At 44.9% G+C, this 13,239-nt stretch overlaps 1 protein-coding gene across 5 annotated transcripts; it reads left to right on the top strand.

The window, feature by feature from the left end:
- The first annotated feature begins 66 nt into the window (after positions 1-66).
- On the top strand, positions 67-12,759 carry ANKRD13A (ankyrin repeat domain 13A). 5 transcript variants are annotated; one of them, XM_030231974.2, is made up of 16 exons: positions 67-214; positions 804-956; positions 3,012-3,144; positions 3,267-3,391; positions 3,825-3,870; positions 4,508-4,651; positions 5,025-5,220; positions 5,798-5,864; positions 6,771-6,852; positions 7,519-7,577; positions 8,197-8,333; positions 8,625-8,782; positions 9,202-9,306; positions 9,493-9,644; positions 9,856-9,920; positions 10,677-12,759. In XM_030231974.2, exons 2-16 carry the CDS (start codon positions 861-863, stop codon positions 10,873-10,875), a joined length of 1,764 nt encoding a protein of 587 aa, XP_030087834.1. In that variant the 5' UTR covers positions 67-214; positions 804-860; the 3' UTR covers positions 10,876-12,759. The 5 variants fall into 5 exon arrangements, with proteins under 5 accessions (XP_030087834.1, XP_018772184.1, XP_030087835.1 ...); XM_018916639.3 differs by lacking the exon at positions 67-214 and adding an exon at positions 276-396; XM_030231975.2 differs by lacking the exon at positions 67-214 and adding an exon at positions 284-396 and having other exon boundaries at positions 849-956.
- Positions 12,760-13,239: the final 480 nt, after the last annotated feature.

The raw sequence follows: 13,239 nt of genomic DNA, 5'->3' as shown, positions 1-13,239 counted from the left end.
GCACCGGCGTGCCTTCAACTGAGCTCTGGTCCAGCGGCGCAGCACTGAGCGCTCCCGTCCGGGGCTGGGCCAGCTCGCCCGCTGCACCCTCTCAGCGGGGTGACGGGTGAGACGGGTCTTCGGAAGGCTGGTGGAAGAGGCCGCTGTGCAGCAAGCCCTGCCCTCACCCGCCATGGCGGGCGGGCGAGCGAAACCAAGGCCGGGCGAAGGCGGGGTGAGAGCAGCCGGCGCTGAGCGCTCCCCCCGCGCGGAAGGCAATGGGACAGCTGCGGGAGGGACGTTCCATCTGTCCTCCCGCAGAGGGGGAGGGGGAGCGGCTTCCGCTTTCCGTGCGGTTGTCGGTGGCTTTGGAGTGCGGGGGACAGCGAGGAGCCCCCCTGCTCCGGCCGCGCTGTGGTTCGTTCCAGCCGTCCCCGGAGGGACAGGGAAGAGGGACGGGGACGGCTGAGGGGGCGAGAGCGGGGAGACCCCCGGGAGCGGCGCTGAGGGGGCTCCGGGAGGAGACCCTCGGGAGCGGGGGGCTGCCAGGGGCACCAGGAGCAGGGGAGACCCCCGGGAGTGGCGCTGAGGGGGCTCCGGGAGGAAACCCACGGGAGCGGGGGGCTGCCAGGGGCACCAGGAGCAGGGGAGACCCCCGCCGTGGGGTTTTGCATGGGGCTCCCCTTGGAGAGGTGTGAACGGTTCCATAGGGGGTTGTGGCCCGGGCTCGCACACACACATACACACACACACCTGGGCCAGGTGGGTGCCAGCAGAGAGCAGAAGCTGAAGGGGTCAGGGCTTGAGTAACCTGGGGTCTCCAGCATCCAGAGAGGGAGGAGTGAGGGGCCCTGGCTGCCCCTCCCCAGGTGTGTGCCGGGATGAGTTCCCCTGGCGGGGCCAGCAGCGCCTTCCCCCTGCACGTCCTGGTGTGGAATAACGACTACAGGCGGCTGGACGAGGAGCTGCAGGAGCAGGTAACGGGGGCCCGGGGGCTGCTGGCCCTCGCTGTGCCAGGGAGAAGCACCCTGGTGGTACTGCCAGGAGCTTAAGGGATCCCTGCATTTCGTTACCTATTTATTTGTGGTGTGGGAGTGATGTAAGAAGGTGTAGGAGTATACTTTTATGTCAGATACTAAACGTTGGCTTCCCATCTGTAAAGCTTTGCTGTGAGCATTCCAGTGCAGCTGCGGAATAGCTCTTTGGGGGAGTTAGGAATGGCTCAAGGAGAGCAGCTGTGATGGACATTAATTTATTTATTAAAGCAATAAATAGTGTTTATCTTAAAGGGAAGTCAACGTGCAGCAAAGGTGGCTGCTGCTGGACATCAAACCAGCCCCCACCTTGCTGAGCACCATCAGTTCTCATAGATTTGTTGCTGCCCAAGACTGGGGACAGAGTTTTTATATTGGTTGGAACGTTTTCAGCATCTCTGGTAAAAAAAAAAAAATGGATCATTGTTCCGTGCTGGAGAGTAGAAAACACAAAGCTGTCCCCTCTCTGGGACATGATGACGTAAGGAAATGGCCTGAAAGCTGCAGCAGAGCTTGAGCAGCAAAAATCCTTCTGGCTGAGCTGCTGTGGAAAAGCTCTGACAGGGGCTAGAGTGAGGTACAGTTAATAAGCAGAGCTGATTAATTAATTATACCTGACACCACATCTACATGAGCCCAGGACCAGCTGTGCCACCTCCTGACTGTCACCTGCAGCTCTAACAGTGCACTTGACTTACTAATTCCTGCTCAGAGCATGTTCCTGTCCTGGTTTGGGAGAATCTTTGGAATGCACTCACTTTTTATCTAATTTATGTCACCTTCTGCATTAACCAAAATCTTTAACCTCACTGGCACGTTGCTCCTGTGTGTTTATTTCTGACACCTGTGAGAGTTTGTGGTTAAGTAGGCATCACTCAGCAGCTCCCACCTGTGGAGTGCTGCTTCCTCCCTCCATTCCCTGTGGAAACCAGCAGTGTGTGAAGATGGACTGTCTCTCTTACTTCCTTTACCTGCTTTTAAACACCTTTTTTTTTTTTTAAGTATTCCAAAGATCTATTTCCCCCTGCTTCTTTGGGATGAGCTTCCTGCTGCTGGAGGGATGCAGGAAGGGATCAAAGGCACCTCCCAGCTGCAGCTGGAGTGGCAAATGGGGTCGGGCATGAGGGGACCAGGGAACAGCAACAAACTCAGTGGGGAGGGACCCTTGGAGCTCTTTGGTGCTGCAGTGTTGGAGCTGCAGGAGGTGGGAAAGTAAATTAATTAATATTCCACCCCAGAAGTGAAGATGCTTTAAAGCGAAGCTTTCCCACTCTCTGTGAGATATTCTCACTTGAAGCTGTCAGATAACGCTGTTAACATGCATAATAACCTTCCTTTCTCATTCTGCTATTGACTTTCCCCTTTTCCTTTAGTTATAGATGCTCTTCTGTTTCAAATCTCTAAGCTAATAGTGAAAAATGTGTAAGGTATGAGTATGTTGTGCTTGCATGTTTTGGATATTTGTGCCTGTGTAGTTTATTTTTTATTTTAGTGACCTGTAGAGAATGCCCTCACTCCTCATTGTGCTGTGTGTGCTTTGTGAAACATCATCTGCTTCTGTCCTTTCCAAAAGTGCTGTCCAAAAGCTGTGTTGTATGCCCTGTTGCCTTTTTTTTCCTGTTTTCCCCCCATTTTGTTGTACAGTTCAAGCCCTCTGTGGGGTCTCAGGCTCTCGGCTGTCTGTGGGGTGATGCACACGGACGAGAACTCCCATCTCCTCCTGAGCCTTCTGGGGGGAGCCAGAGGGGAAATAATGACAGAAAAAGAACTGAAAAGCACCAACAAGAACTCCTGTCCTACAGATTTTGTGTTATTTCATAGACCCCTTTCTGCTTCTCCTTTTATTCACGTGGGGTAGCGAGCCAGCCCCGCAGAGGGCGGTGCAGGAGAGTTTGGGAGCGGATCCGTGGGAATGACAGGGAATGTTGACTCCTGGATTAGCCCTCTGTTTGTGCAGGCTCTGATGAGCTCTGTTCCTTCTCTCCTGGACACTGGCAGGATGTTGACCAGCGGGATCCACGGGGCAGGACCTTGCTGCACTTGGCTGTTTCCTTGGGTTACATCGAATCTGCCAAGGTCCTCCTGCAGCACAAGGCAGATGTGACCAAGGAGAATGAGCAGGGATGGACGGGTAAGGACAGCCTGGGGAGCAACCTGGGGTGTCATTCTTTCAGTAGCAGATGTTCTGTGTTTTTATGGGGAATTTTGGTCAGCAAGCAAAGTGACACGAGGCTGTGGTTGGATTTATTTCAGTTTTGCATGAGGCTGTCAGCACTGGGGATCCAGAGATGGTCCAGCTGATCCTGCAGCATCGGGACTACCAGCAGACCTCCATGACCCTCGGAGGAGTTCCTGAGTTACTGCAGAAAATTAACGAGGTAATGATTTATTGAAGTGTAAACTCTCACTCCAGACTGAATTCTCATTCAGGTAGTTCAGTTGAGTGAACTATTGCAATCAGCTGGGCAATTGTGTTTTGTTCCAACCTGCATATTCCATAGTGCTGGGAGACACAAAGCCTTTTCCTTGACTTTATTTAAATTCTTTGTCATGTACTCAAACATTGAAGGCTGAATCTTGAAGGCGTTACTGCCCCTCCAGTAAAACAAGGAAGAGCAGCTGCCCAGAAAGCAGCACGGGCAGGGCAGTGCCTGTTGTTGCTACTTTCAATTTCAGTTTTAGCACTGGCTAATCATTTCTCCAGTTCTGCTCTCCTTTTTTTTCTTTCCTTTTTCTAAAATGTTCTCAGAAATGCTGCAATGAATGTCAAACTATTTCATGAGGTACTCATCAGATGTTTTCTTTCTGCAGACTCCTGACTTTTATGTGGAAATGAAATGGGAGTTCACTAGCTGGGGTAAGAATCCTGCTCCTTGTTACCAATTCCAAGCTTTAAAAATGAGCTACAAATGTCCCACAACACAGGCAGGGAAATATCCGCTCCCCGGAATCCTCCTCTCCTCCATCTCAAAATGACCTCTTGTGCTTTTGTTGCACAATTATTCTTTGTTTCCTATGTGGTTGGTTGGTTAGTTTTTGGTAATGGAGCATTTAGCTGTTGTTGCAGTTGCTGAAGACTTTTCTTGGGTTTTTTTACCTGTCCATGGCCATCTGATCGTGTGTTGATCACGTATGGATGATCACGTATGGATGCACTGGTTGTTTGGGAAGTACCTGCTTTTCCCCGAAAGGAATGAACTCTAGGCCTCACAGCTGACTAAATATTTCAAATATCAAACTATTAGACTACCAGGCATGGGTTTTATGCCATTTCACACCCTTCAGTTTGAACAAATATCTTCTTCCTTTTCACATTCATCTTTAAATTAGGCCAGTGTTGCCCTAAGCTGGTTGTTCTTAAAGCTGAAGAGGGTCAGTATCTCACCTCCTCTGGAATGGCATTCCCAGGAGTGAGCAATCCCTGTGCTGGAGCTCATTTCCTCTGTGCTGCACCTGTTGCACATTTTCCCTTTCCATTTCTCCATTTCTCCCAGTGCCCCTGGTTTCCAGGGTGTGCCCAAGCGACGTGTGCCGCATCTGGAAGAGCCGGGCCAAGCTGCGTGTGGACATCACCTTGCTGGGCTTCGAGAACATGAGCTGGGAGAGGGGCAGGAGGACTGTCATCTTCAAGGGAGAAGGTAAAGAGTTCACCTGTCTGCTGTGTGAGCACATTGAAAAATCCTGATTTTACACAAAAAAGGCCTCTTGTGTTTTATGAAGGTTTTATGCTTACATTTGTGTCTCGTAGAGATACTGTTTTATGATGGCTTAACTTCTTTGCTTTGAGTAAATCTGAGGTAAAAAATTGGTGATGGGGTAAAATGTCAGTATTTTACTGTTTTCCTTCTTTTCTGCTGCCCTACATATAAAATATAATTATAGTTCCATCTCCAAGTTTGATCCCAGCTGAGTGCAGAAACACCTGGGTTTGATACACCAAATACCCCCAGCTTTTCACCCTGGAACAGTTGCTGAGTTTTTTAGCTTGAAATGTTCCTTTTCTTCCACCAGACTCTGGTGGCTGGGCAGAGCTCATCGAGATCAACCACGATGACAAGTTTGTCACGACAGAGAGGTTTGAGATCTCCCAGCACATGAAGCGTTTGACTTTGGGATCCATGACACCCAAGAGGAAAGACGTGGAGAGGCGCCTCACATCCCCAATCATCAGCACGTGCCTTGATACCAAAAACATTGCTTTTGAAAGGTAAGACAGAGAGTTTCTCTTAACAAACAAACATTTTGATGCCATGTCTGAAAAAAGCTTTAATGGGAAACTCGCAAAAGCTTTGGTAATTAAAACCTTTAGGGCTAGGTCTGAAATTAATTCAATCTTCATAAATCACTAGATGAAGAAATTTGGGTTGGTCAAATTGCCACTATTGCTTGCCAAAAAGTTCCCAGTTTAAAGAAATCAGTGGCAGAAAGCTTCCACTTTATCATATTGGTGGGATAGAATCAGTAAGGTTGGAAAAGGCCTCTAAGATTGAGTCAGTTGCTCAGTGCAAATTTGCATTTCACTCAAATCCATGTGGATTTTAATTGATGGACAAGAACTTGTATTTGTTACCAAATCAGTCAACTCTCACATGAATACTTTAAGTAAATATGCACAGTCTTTTAAGTGACACACATTTTTCTTTCTTCCTGATTACACCTATTTATCCAGGTATCTGGGATTAATAACCTGTCAAATGTTAATTAAAATGAGATTTAGAAGAAGCAGCTGGGGGTTGTATAAAAATGCAGCTGTGTAGACACTTGTGGTGTTCCCTTTTTGTCAGAACCACATCTGGATTCTGGGTATGGAGGACAGAAAAAACAGAAGGTGTCAATGGTTATGAAGCCAAGGTAAAGCCTGTTCTGTTCTTCTGACAGATTTTGCAGCAAACTGAAGTCTGGCTATGCTTTTTCTGTATTTCCTGACTATTTCAGGTCTTAAAATTCCTATTGGAACATTCATTGTGTTGCCAGCAGAATTGTGCTGGGGTGAGGAACTTCTAAGTTTGTGGAGGGATGGAGCTTGTGCAGGAGTGTCACTGGGGGATCAGAGAGGGGAGAGGAGGGACAGAAGAGTCAGCAGAGCTGCCTGCAGTCCTTCCCTTCCAAAGGCTGGCACTTAACTCACACTTGAACACTGCCATTGATTCAGTGGGTGAAAGTTGAGGAACCTGCTGATAATGACAGCACTGCAAGGGACCAGCAGCCATGAGTGGCATCATAAATTCATGAACTGCACCTGAGTCACAGCTGCTTGGAATGGTTCTTCCTGACACTGGTTTTGACCTCTATTTCACCTCAGTGAAATATTTTTCAAGGTGGTTTTGCAACCTTACTGTGGTAGGAGTTTAGGTCCAGAATCAAAAGATTTAATTTCCCCGATTCTGTGTTTACTCCAGGTTTGGGAATTGGTGCAATAAATTACATTTTGTAATTTAATTCACCAGAAGAGTAAGGGCTGAGCAGCTTTTACATTTATCTGCAGGTTTTTCCTGATAAGAGTGCAGGGCTGTTCAGCTGGACAGAGGGTTCATTAGTGTTCCCAAACTGTCACTAAATACTATTTCTGAGGCCTTATAACTAATCTCTGATAAGAAATCCCTGAGTTCCCTTTTCCATTCCTTCTTAAAATCTCTTGGAAATGCCTGTCTGGTGTTGAGGTTGGTTCAGTTAGTTTTGTGTCCATGATGTTTTACTGGGGAACTCTTTTTTTAACCTGTGCTGCTGCTTGGTTTTTGTCCCTGTGTTTTTTGTAAGGTCTACACGGCAAACAACGTGAACGTGATCACACGGATCAGAACAGAACATTTAACAGAGGAGGAGAAGAGGAGATACAAAGGTATCTTCCCCATAGGAAAATCTGGAATAAATACAACCCTTTGGCTGTCTGACACTTCCTTTGTGTCTGGGCAGACAAACAAGGAAATTCTCTTCTTGCTGACTTTGCCCTGCTTTTCTTTGACGTGTTCTGTGTCTGAGGCAGCTCATTATTTCATTCTTAACCTACAAATGAACCTGGTTTTATCCCAGCTTTATTTAGAGGAAATAAAAACCCTTCAAACCTGTTGAAAGTTTGCTGACAGTTTTAAAAGAAATACATTCTGCTCTGGAATGTATTCCTGCCCTTACTTCACTATGGCCATGGATACAAGATTCACAGAGGCTTTGTTTGCTTGTAATTTTTGTTTTAGTCTATTAATTTCTTCTGGTATTTGAATTAGAGTAATGGGTGACCAGCCAGTAACTTTAAATGGAAATTCTCCTACCCTGGGGCCACTGAGGCACTGGGACTCATAAAGGTGTCTGCTAATCATAGAAACCACTGAAAAATCTGTGCTCTATTCTGTGTGTTGTGCCTTTTTTGGACCATCAGTCTGGGCTTGCGTGGTACAGCTCACAGGAGATCTGAACAACTTCCCTTTGGGTGGGAAGCCTAGCCTCAGTGCCAGTTTTACTGCTAATTAATGCTAATGGCTGTTTTTGTTTTCCCTCCTGTTACCTGAAGCTGATAGGAGCCCTCTGGAATCATTCCTGGGCACAGTGGAGCATGAATGTGGTGCTCAGGTGAGTGTCTGATGTCAGCACAGGTCACTGTGCCAGTAGGAATTCCTGGTGTGTGGAATCACCTCTTGTTTCCTTAGTTTGGCAGCAGTTTTGATTACGAGGTTTTTATTTACCCTGAGGATGTTTTTGTTTGGCTGGAAATAGGTGAACTTTGAGATCCCTTCCAACCCAAACCATTCCATGATTCCACCTGGCTTTAGAGGCTCCCTTGCTTCTAAACTGTGAAAGGACAGTGGATAATGGATTTGCTGGCTCTCTGTCAGGATGGCATTGCACTTTTATAGGGATTTAGAGATTTTGGCTTCAAATTTTCCATCCAAGTTTTGACTTCAGTAAAGGATTTGGAGCCTGGAAATGCTGTGGCTCGTGTGTGTCTTTCTAGTTGGTTTCCAGCTTTAAAGTGTCTAAGTAGATTTTTCCTGTCTCTAAAAATTTGGAGATTTTTAACCTCAGTAAGACAGAATAAAACCTCAGTCTAATAACAGATGGTGTTTATGGCTGGGTGCCACTGTGTCTGAAATAGGGAAGGAGTTACTTCACAAAGGGGGTAAGTTAAAAGTTTCTTGTAGTAACCACTGTTCATTACTTTTTGGGTTGTTTTTTCCCTCTTTCCTTCTAGAGTACATCCAGGACTACAGAGTATGCTGCAACCAACAATCCCACTGCTATTACTCTGGAGGAATACTTCAACCCAGAGTTTGATTTGAAAGGCAGAGACATAGGAAGACCAAAGGAAGTCACTGTTAGAACACAGAAGTGAGAAATACCATTTGAACTATTTCTACTTTGTCTCTTCCCAGTTATCTGATCCCTGGAAACCATTTTTACAAATATCCAGTGTGGTTTTTCCCCAGTTTTCACAATTAGCAGAGATATCTTGAAGTACTCAGCTATAATCTATTTTTAATTCCACTAAGTCAAAACAAACATTTGGGCTGGTGCGGTAACTTGTTGGTAACCTCCTGTCACTGACCAACTGCCTGTTTTGCTTTGCATCTGTTCCTAAACTGTGAATTTAGGATGTTTTTATCCTACTTTGTCTTTAAGATTTAAAGCAACCTTGTGGATGAGTGAAGAGTTCCCCTTGTCTCTTATGGAACAAGTCACTCCAATCATTGACCTGATGGCCAGAACCAGTGCTCATTTTGCCAGACTTAGGGATTTCATCACTCTGGAATTTCCACCAGGATTTCCTGTCAAAATTGGTAATTTTTAGCAATTTTTATTGTAACATCTTGTCCATTTCCCCCCCTTTGGTTTTACAATATATTATTTAAAAAAAAACTACATTGGCCTTTTAATTGTCTCACTGCTACCTAAAACATTGTTTTGTACATCTGAAGTCAATCCAGAAATATCATTTTAAAGACAATGTCATTGCTATGACAATGAGCTGTTGTCAGCCCCTTTCCTCTTAGCTTCAATGCCTTAAATTTGGCAAATCTAATTTTAAAATAAGAGATTTAGAGAGATTGAGCTAAATGAATAATAAATAAATAATAAACAACTAAATAATAATAAATAACTAAAGCCAGCTTATTAGTGAGGCGAGTTCCTCTGTGCTTTGTCATTGTAGGAAGCAAATATTTGTTCTCATTTTGACAGAAATCTTGTACTCTTACAGAAGTTCCCCTGTTTCACGTGCTGAATGCCCGAATTACTTTTGAAAATGTCAACAGCTGCAGGACAGCTGAGAGAACCTCTCCTGGAGGTGCACAGAGTGATGCAGGTAAGGGATCCCAACTTTTTACATCCCTGTCCCTGGAATGCACAGAGGAGGGAGAAGCTGAACTGCAGAGAAGGGAACAGGGACAGCTGCAAGGTGTTACTGCAAAAACATTCAGCAGAATCTTTGCAGTTCCAACTTGTCACAAACAGGGCACAGTGTGGTTTTAACTTTATTTGGCTTCTGTAGGTGCTAATTTCGAGGTTGACCAGTCGGTGTTTGAGATCCCCAAATCCTACCACATCCAGGATGATGGCAGGAACATCCACGTGCAGGATGAGGATAATGAGATCATGCAGTTTGCCATCCAGCAGAGCTTGTTGGAATCTGGTGCAAATAAAGTAAGTGCTGGGGTCTGTACAGTGGCAGCTTGGGCAAGGACTGTGCAGCAAGAGCTGGAGGAAAGCAGTGTAGGATCAGTTTTTCTAAGAGTTTAGAAGATAAAAATAACGTATTTCAAAGAAGAAATAAAGGCGGTTTAAGGGTTACTTTCAGTGAGTTACTCTGCAGATCTGATAACTGCTGTGGAATTGTCTCTTTGCCCATCTCTAGGAATTGGAGATGCTTTCCAACGGAGCAGTTGCATATTCCTCAGACTTCAACATGCAGTATCAGAAGTAAGTTTTTTTTTTTCACATCAAACCTTGCAGTGACAGAGCAAAAATACCCCCAGCAGTACCATGAAGCAATTTGGCTTTTTTTTTTTTTTTTTTTAATGTATATGAGCAAATGCACAAAACTCGAGGTTTCTCCTTGTGCTTCTTCCAACTTTTCCAAGAAACAAGAACACCAAACTGGGCCTCCCTGGTTTATGTTGTGTAGTTCTTTCCAGCTGTGGGGCTGATCTGTGCACACAGCAGATTCTTTACCCAACATACAAACCCAGTCCTCCTCTTCTGCTCTTAAAACTCTAAATTTGGTCCCTCTGCATTCGAGGCTGTGCACTCCAGGACAGATCTTCTTTCTTTTCAAAATCCTTATGTTAATCCTTAAAAACATAGATTTAGTGGACACTTAAAAATGGGCTCTGGTGTCTGTGAAGTCTTTCTGCAGTTAAGTGCAAAGAAACCAAGAACTGAATCTTCTGGGTTCTTCTATACATGAAAAATCCTTTAAACCAGGTGAGGATGCTTTTAGAGGCCCATTGAAAATACAACTGTTGGTATCTATGAACAATTTAAAGGAATCCCTGTTTGTCATTGGGAATTTTACGAGTGTTGGAACAGCTGCTCTCATATCCTCAAACTGCTTTCTCCCCTCTGGGAGAGATTTTCAGGTTTCTGAGTCTAAAACAGTTGCCAGGAAGGATCGTTGCAAAGAATATGAGACAGGCTCTGTCTCTTTTGCTCCTCAGAGTTGTTCTTTTCCATCAGGGCACTGCAGGAGAGCTTTCTGTCAAGATCAGGGAACTCCCACAGCAGCAGCTCCAGTGAAGCCTCCAGCTTTGAGAAGGACTTGCAGCTTGCCATGGAATTGTCAGTGAGGGAGCAGGAGGAGCAGGAGAAGCAGCGTCGGGAAAAGGAAGATGCAGAGCTTCAGCAAGTTTTACAGCTCTCTCTTGTGGAAAAATAACTCCTAAGTGACCTCCTGAAGCAGGGATGACCAAATCTGTGTAAAACTGGAGATTGTCAGAGCTGTCAGTCTGAAGTCCACTCCTGGATTGCTTAAGGAAACATTTTACTGCCTTCTAAGTTGGCATCAGCTGCAAAAACCTGATTTATTTTTGTTGGGGGAGTTGTAGATCACAGGACTCCACATCTGGCTCCCCAACCATACAGTCTTAGCTTTGAAGGAAATGTTTTTATCTAAACTTATTTATTGAAGAGCAGATGGAAGTTTTGCTTTGCATCAGAATGTAGGATTGCAGTAAAGCTTGAAAGCCTGATTTATGGGGAGTTCAGGAGGGAAACTTCATTACTTACCAAAGAAATACTCATCTGCTTCATTATTTCTTAATAACTCAAAGCCATTGCCTGTTTTTCCAGCTGTTTCATGGGAGAGCATCTCCCTGCCTATACACACACAATAGCTCTTCATGCTGACAGATGTTTTCTGTTAGTTTTGTTTAGATATGGTTATCTCTCCTCTAGTTATTGAGAGTTTTGGCTTAAGAGGGATAATTTTATACTTGAACAGCTCATCCAAGCTCCAGATTAAACTAGTGCTTTCTGAAAAAGGACAAAACAAGTAGCCAGTAACATTTTAGATGCTGAAATGGGACCATCTGTCCAGTACAGCAGCAGTTTCTGCAGCGATTCCAAACCAGCTCGTTCCCCTGCTCAGAGAGCAGCAAGAAATTAAGGCATAGATACAGGTGCTTCTTTGGGATCTCTTGGTGTGCATGGCTGAGTGTGGGTGCTAAATGCAGCCAGGAAAAGAATTCAGGGGAGATTTTCATGTATCCTTATTGGAAGAGAAGTTTAATTCTGCAAGGGAAACGTGTGTTGCTTTTTAAAACCCCAGAGCTTGTCCTTCATGTGAATACATCTATTTTTTTACCTGAATATTTTTATTGATTTTAAACCAAACCACTAGGTCTACACTCATCAAACTGGTCTCATAAGGATCCCTAGGTCTGTTTTAACCAGCTTTCCTCAGGTTTTTGGCCATACAGGATCTTTGTAGCTCTTTTATCTGCACTCCTCTCGTGTTTACAGTACTCACACTGTGACTCTCAAGTGCACTCCACAGGTACACGATGAACAGCCACAGGAAAGCCTTACACTTGTTAAATGTGAGCAATATCCCTCTGCTCTGGCTGGCAGGGCTGGAGGAACCTTTGGTACAGCTACTCTGAGCTTGCTCCTAACACTGCTCCTGTTCCTCAGGCTGAACAGGGCAGTTCTGGGTGACCAACTATTAATTAACCAATGTAAAATCACTATAAAATGGACTTGATCATAACTAGTAGGGCATTGGAACCCTATTTTAAACCAATAATCCATTGTTTTACATAGGAAATGATTACAATTCCTTCAGTGTACACTAGGACTGGCCTCTCCACACTGGTTTTGTTCCCTGGCACAACTTGCATCCCTGAGAACATCCCTGAAAACGGCTTCTGGGTGCTGCTGGAATGGGGACTGTCCTGCACAGGGGCAGGAGGCTGGGTTGGGATTTCTTTCTTTGCAAAGGGGATTCCTGTGACTGTCACAGTTGGGAGAAGGGAAGAGGCCTCGTGTTGAGCTCCTGACAGAGTGGGAGGTAGGAGATGGAGCCGTGGGCATTCCTCCAGTGGGAATAAAGAGTGCTGTTGCCTTTACAAACCCGCCTGCCTGGCATTGCCTGTCTTCTGCTAAGCTTTTCAAAGGTTACAAGAGGGGTAAAAATAGCATTTTTCAAGCTGACTTTTTCTGGTTTTATATTTAAACTAAAGAACATTGAGCAGTTTCAGCTGAAGTTTTGTTACGCTCCTGCTTCTTAGTCTGGGACTATAAAATAAATTGGATTAGCTTTTGGGGTTTTTTTTTTTTTTTTTGCTTTCTTTGACATTTGTATCATTCCAGCTAGAAGTAGAAGGCCCTGCTTCCCTCAGCCAGGTGCTGCTTCTCATAAAGCCTGGCTTAACCCTTTCAGTGTAAGATGGACATGCTCTGTGTGCTGGAAGAAAAACCAAAGGTACTGCATATTACACCACACACAGGTATTTTTTCTCACTGTATTTGGAGTTTGGTTGTTTTTTTTTTTTTTTTTTTTACTAATTATCTGTCTTTTTGTACATTAAAGTGACATTATTATCTATGAAGTTCTCCAAGGTAGTTCTGGCTTAGTGTGAATCAGACAGAATCTCCAGAACCACTTTTTGGACATTTTCAGCCAAGTTTTGAGTCTCCCTGTCTTGAGAAGGGGGAATCAGTACAACACAGATGTTAAGGCAGTGAAAAGCAGGAACCCCTATTAATTGCTCTCTGCAGCTCCTTGTAAGAGAGGAGCAGA

The sequence above is a fragment of the Serinus canaria genome, chromosome 15, assembly GCF_022539315.1.
Source record: "Serinus canaria isolate serCan28SL12 chromosome 15, serCan2020, whole genome shotgun sequence".
Classification (NCBI taxonomy): Eukaryota; Metazoa; Chordata; class Aves; order Passeriformes; family Fringillidae; genus Serinus; species Serinus canaria.
The sequence above is the reverse complement of the archived record's forward strand: the minus strand, read 5'-3'. Positions and strand labels throughout refer to the sequence as shown.

Excerpts from the sequence above, each read along its gene's own strand:
- ANKRD13A (XM_030231974.2), top strand. The coding sequence starts at position 861 with ATGAGTTCCCCTGGCGGGGCCAGCAGCGCCTTCCCCCTGCACGTCCTG. Across the intron at positions 957-3,011 it reads ACGAGGAGCTGCAGGAGCAG|GATGTTGACCAGCGGGATCC; the intron begins GTAACGGGGGCC and ends GGACACTGGCAG. Across the intron at positions 3,145-3,266 it reads GAATGAGCAGGGATGGACGG|TTTTGCATGAGGCTGTCAGC; the intron begins GTAAGGACAGCC and ends GATTTATTTCAG.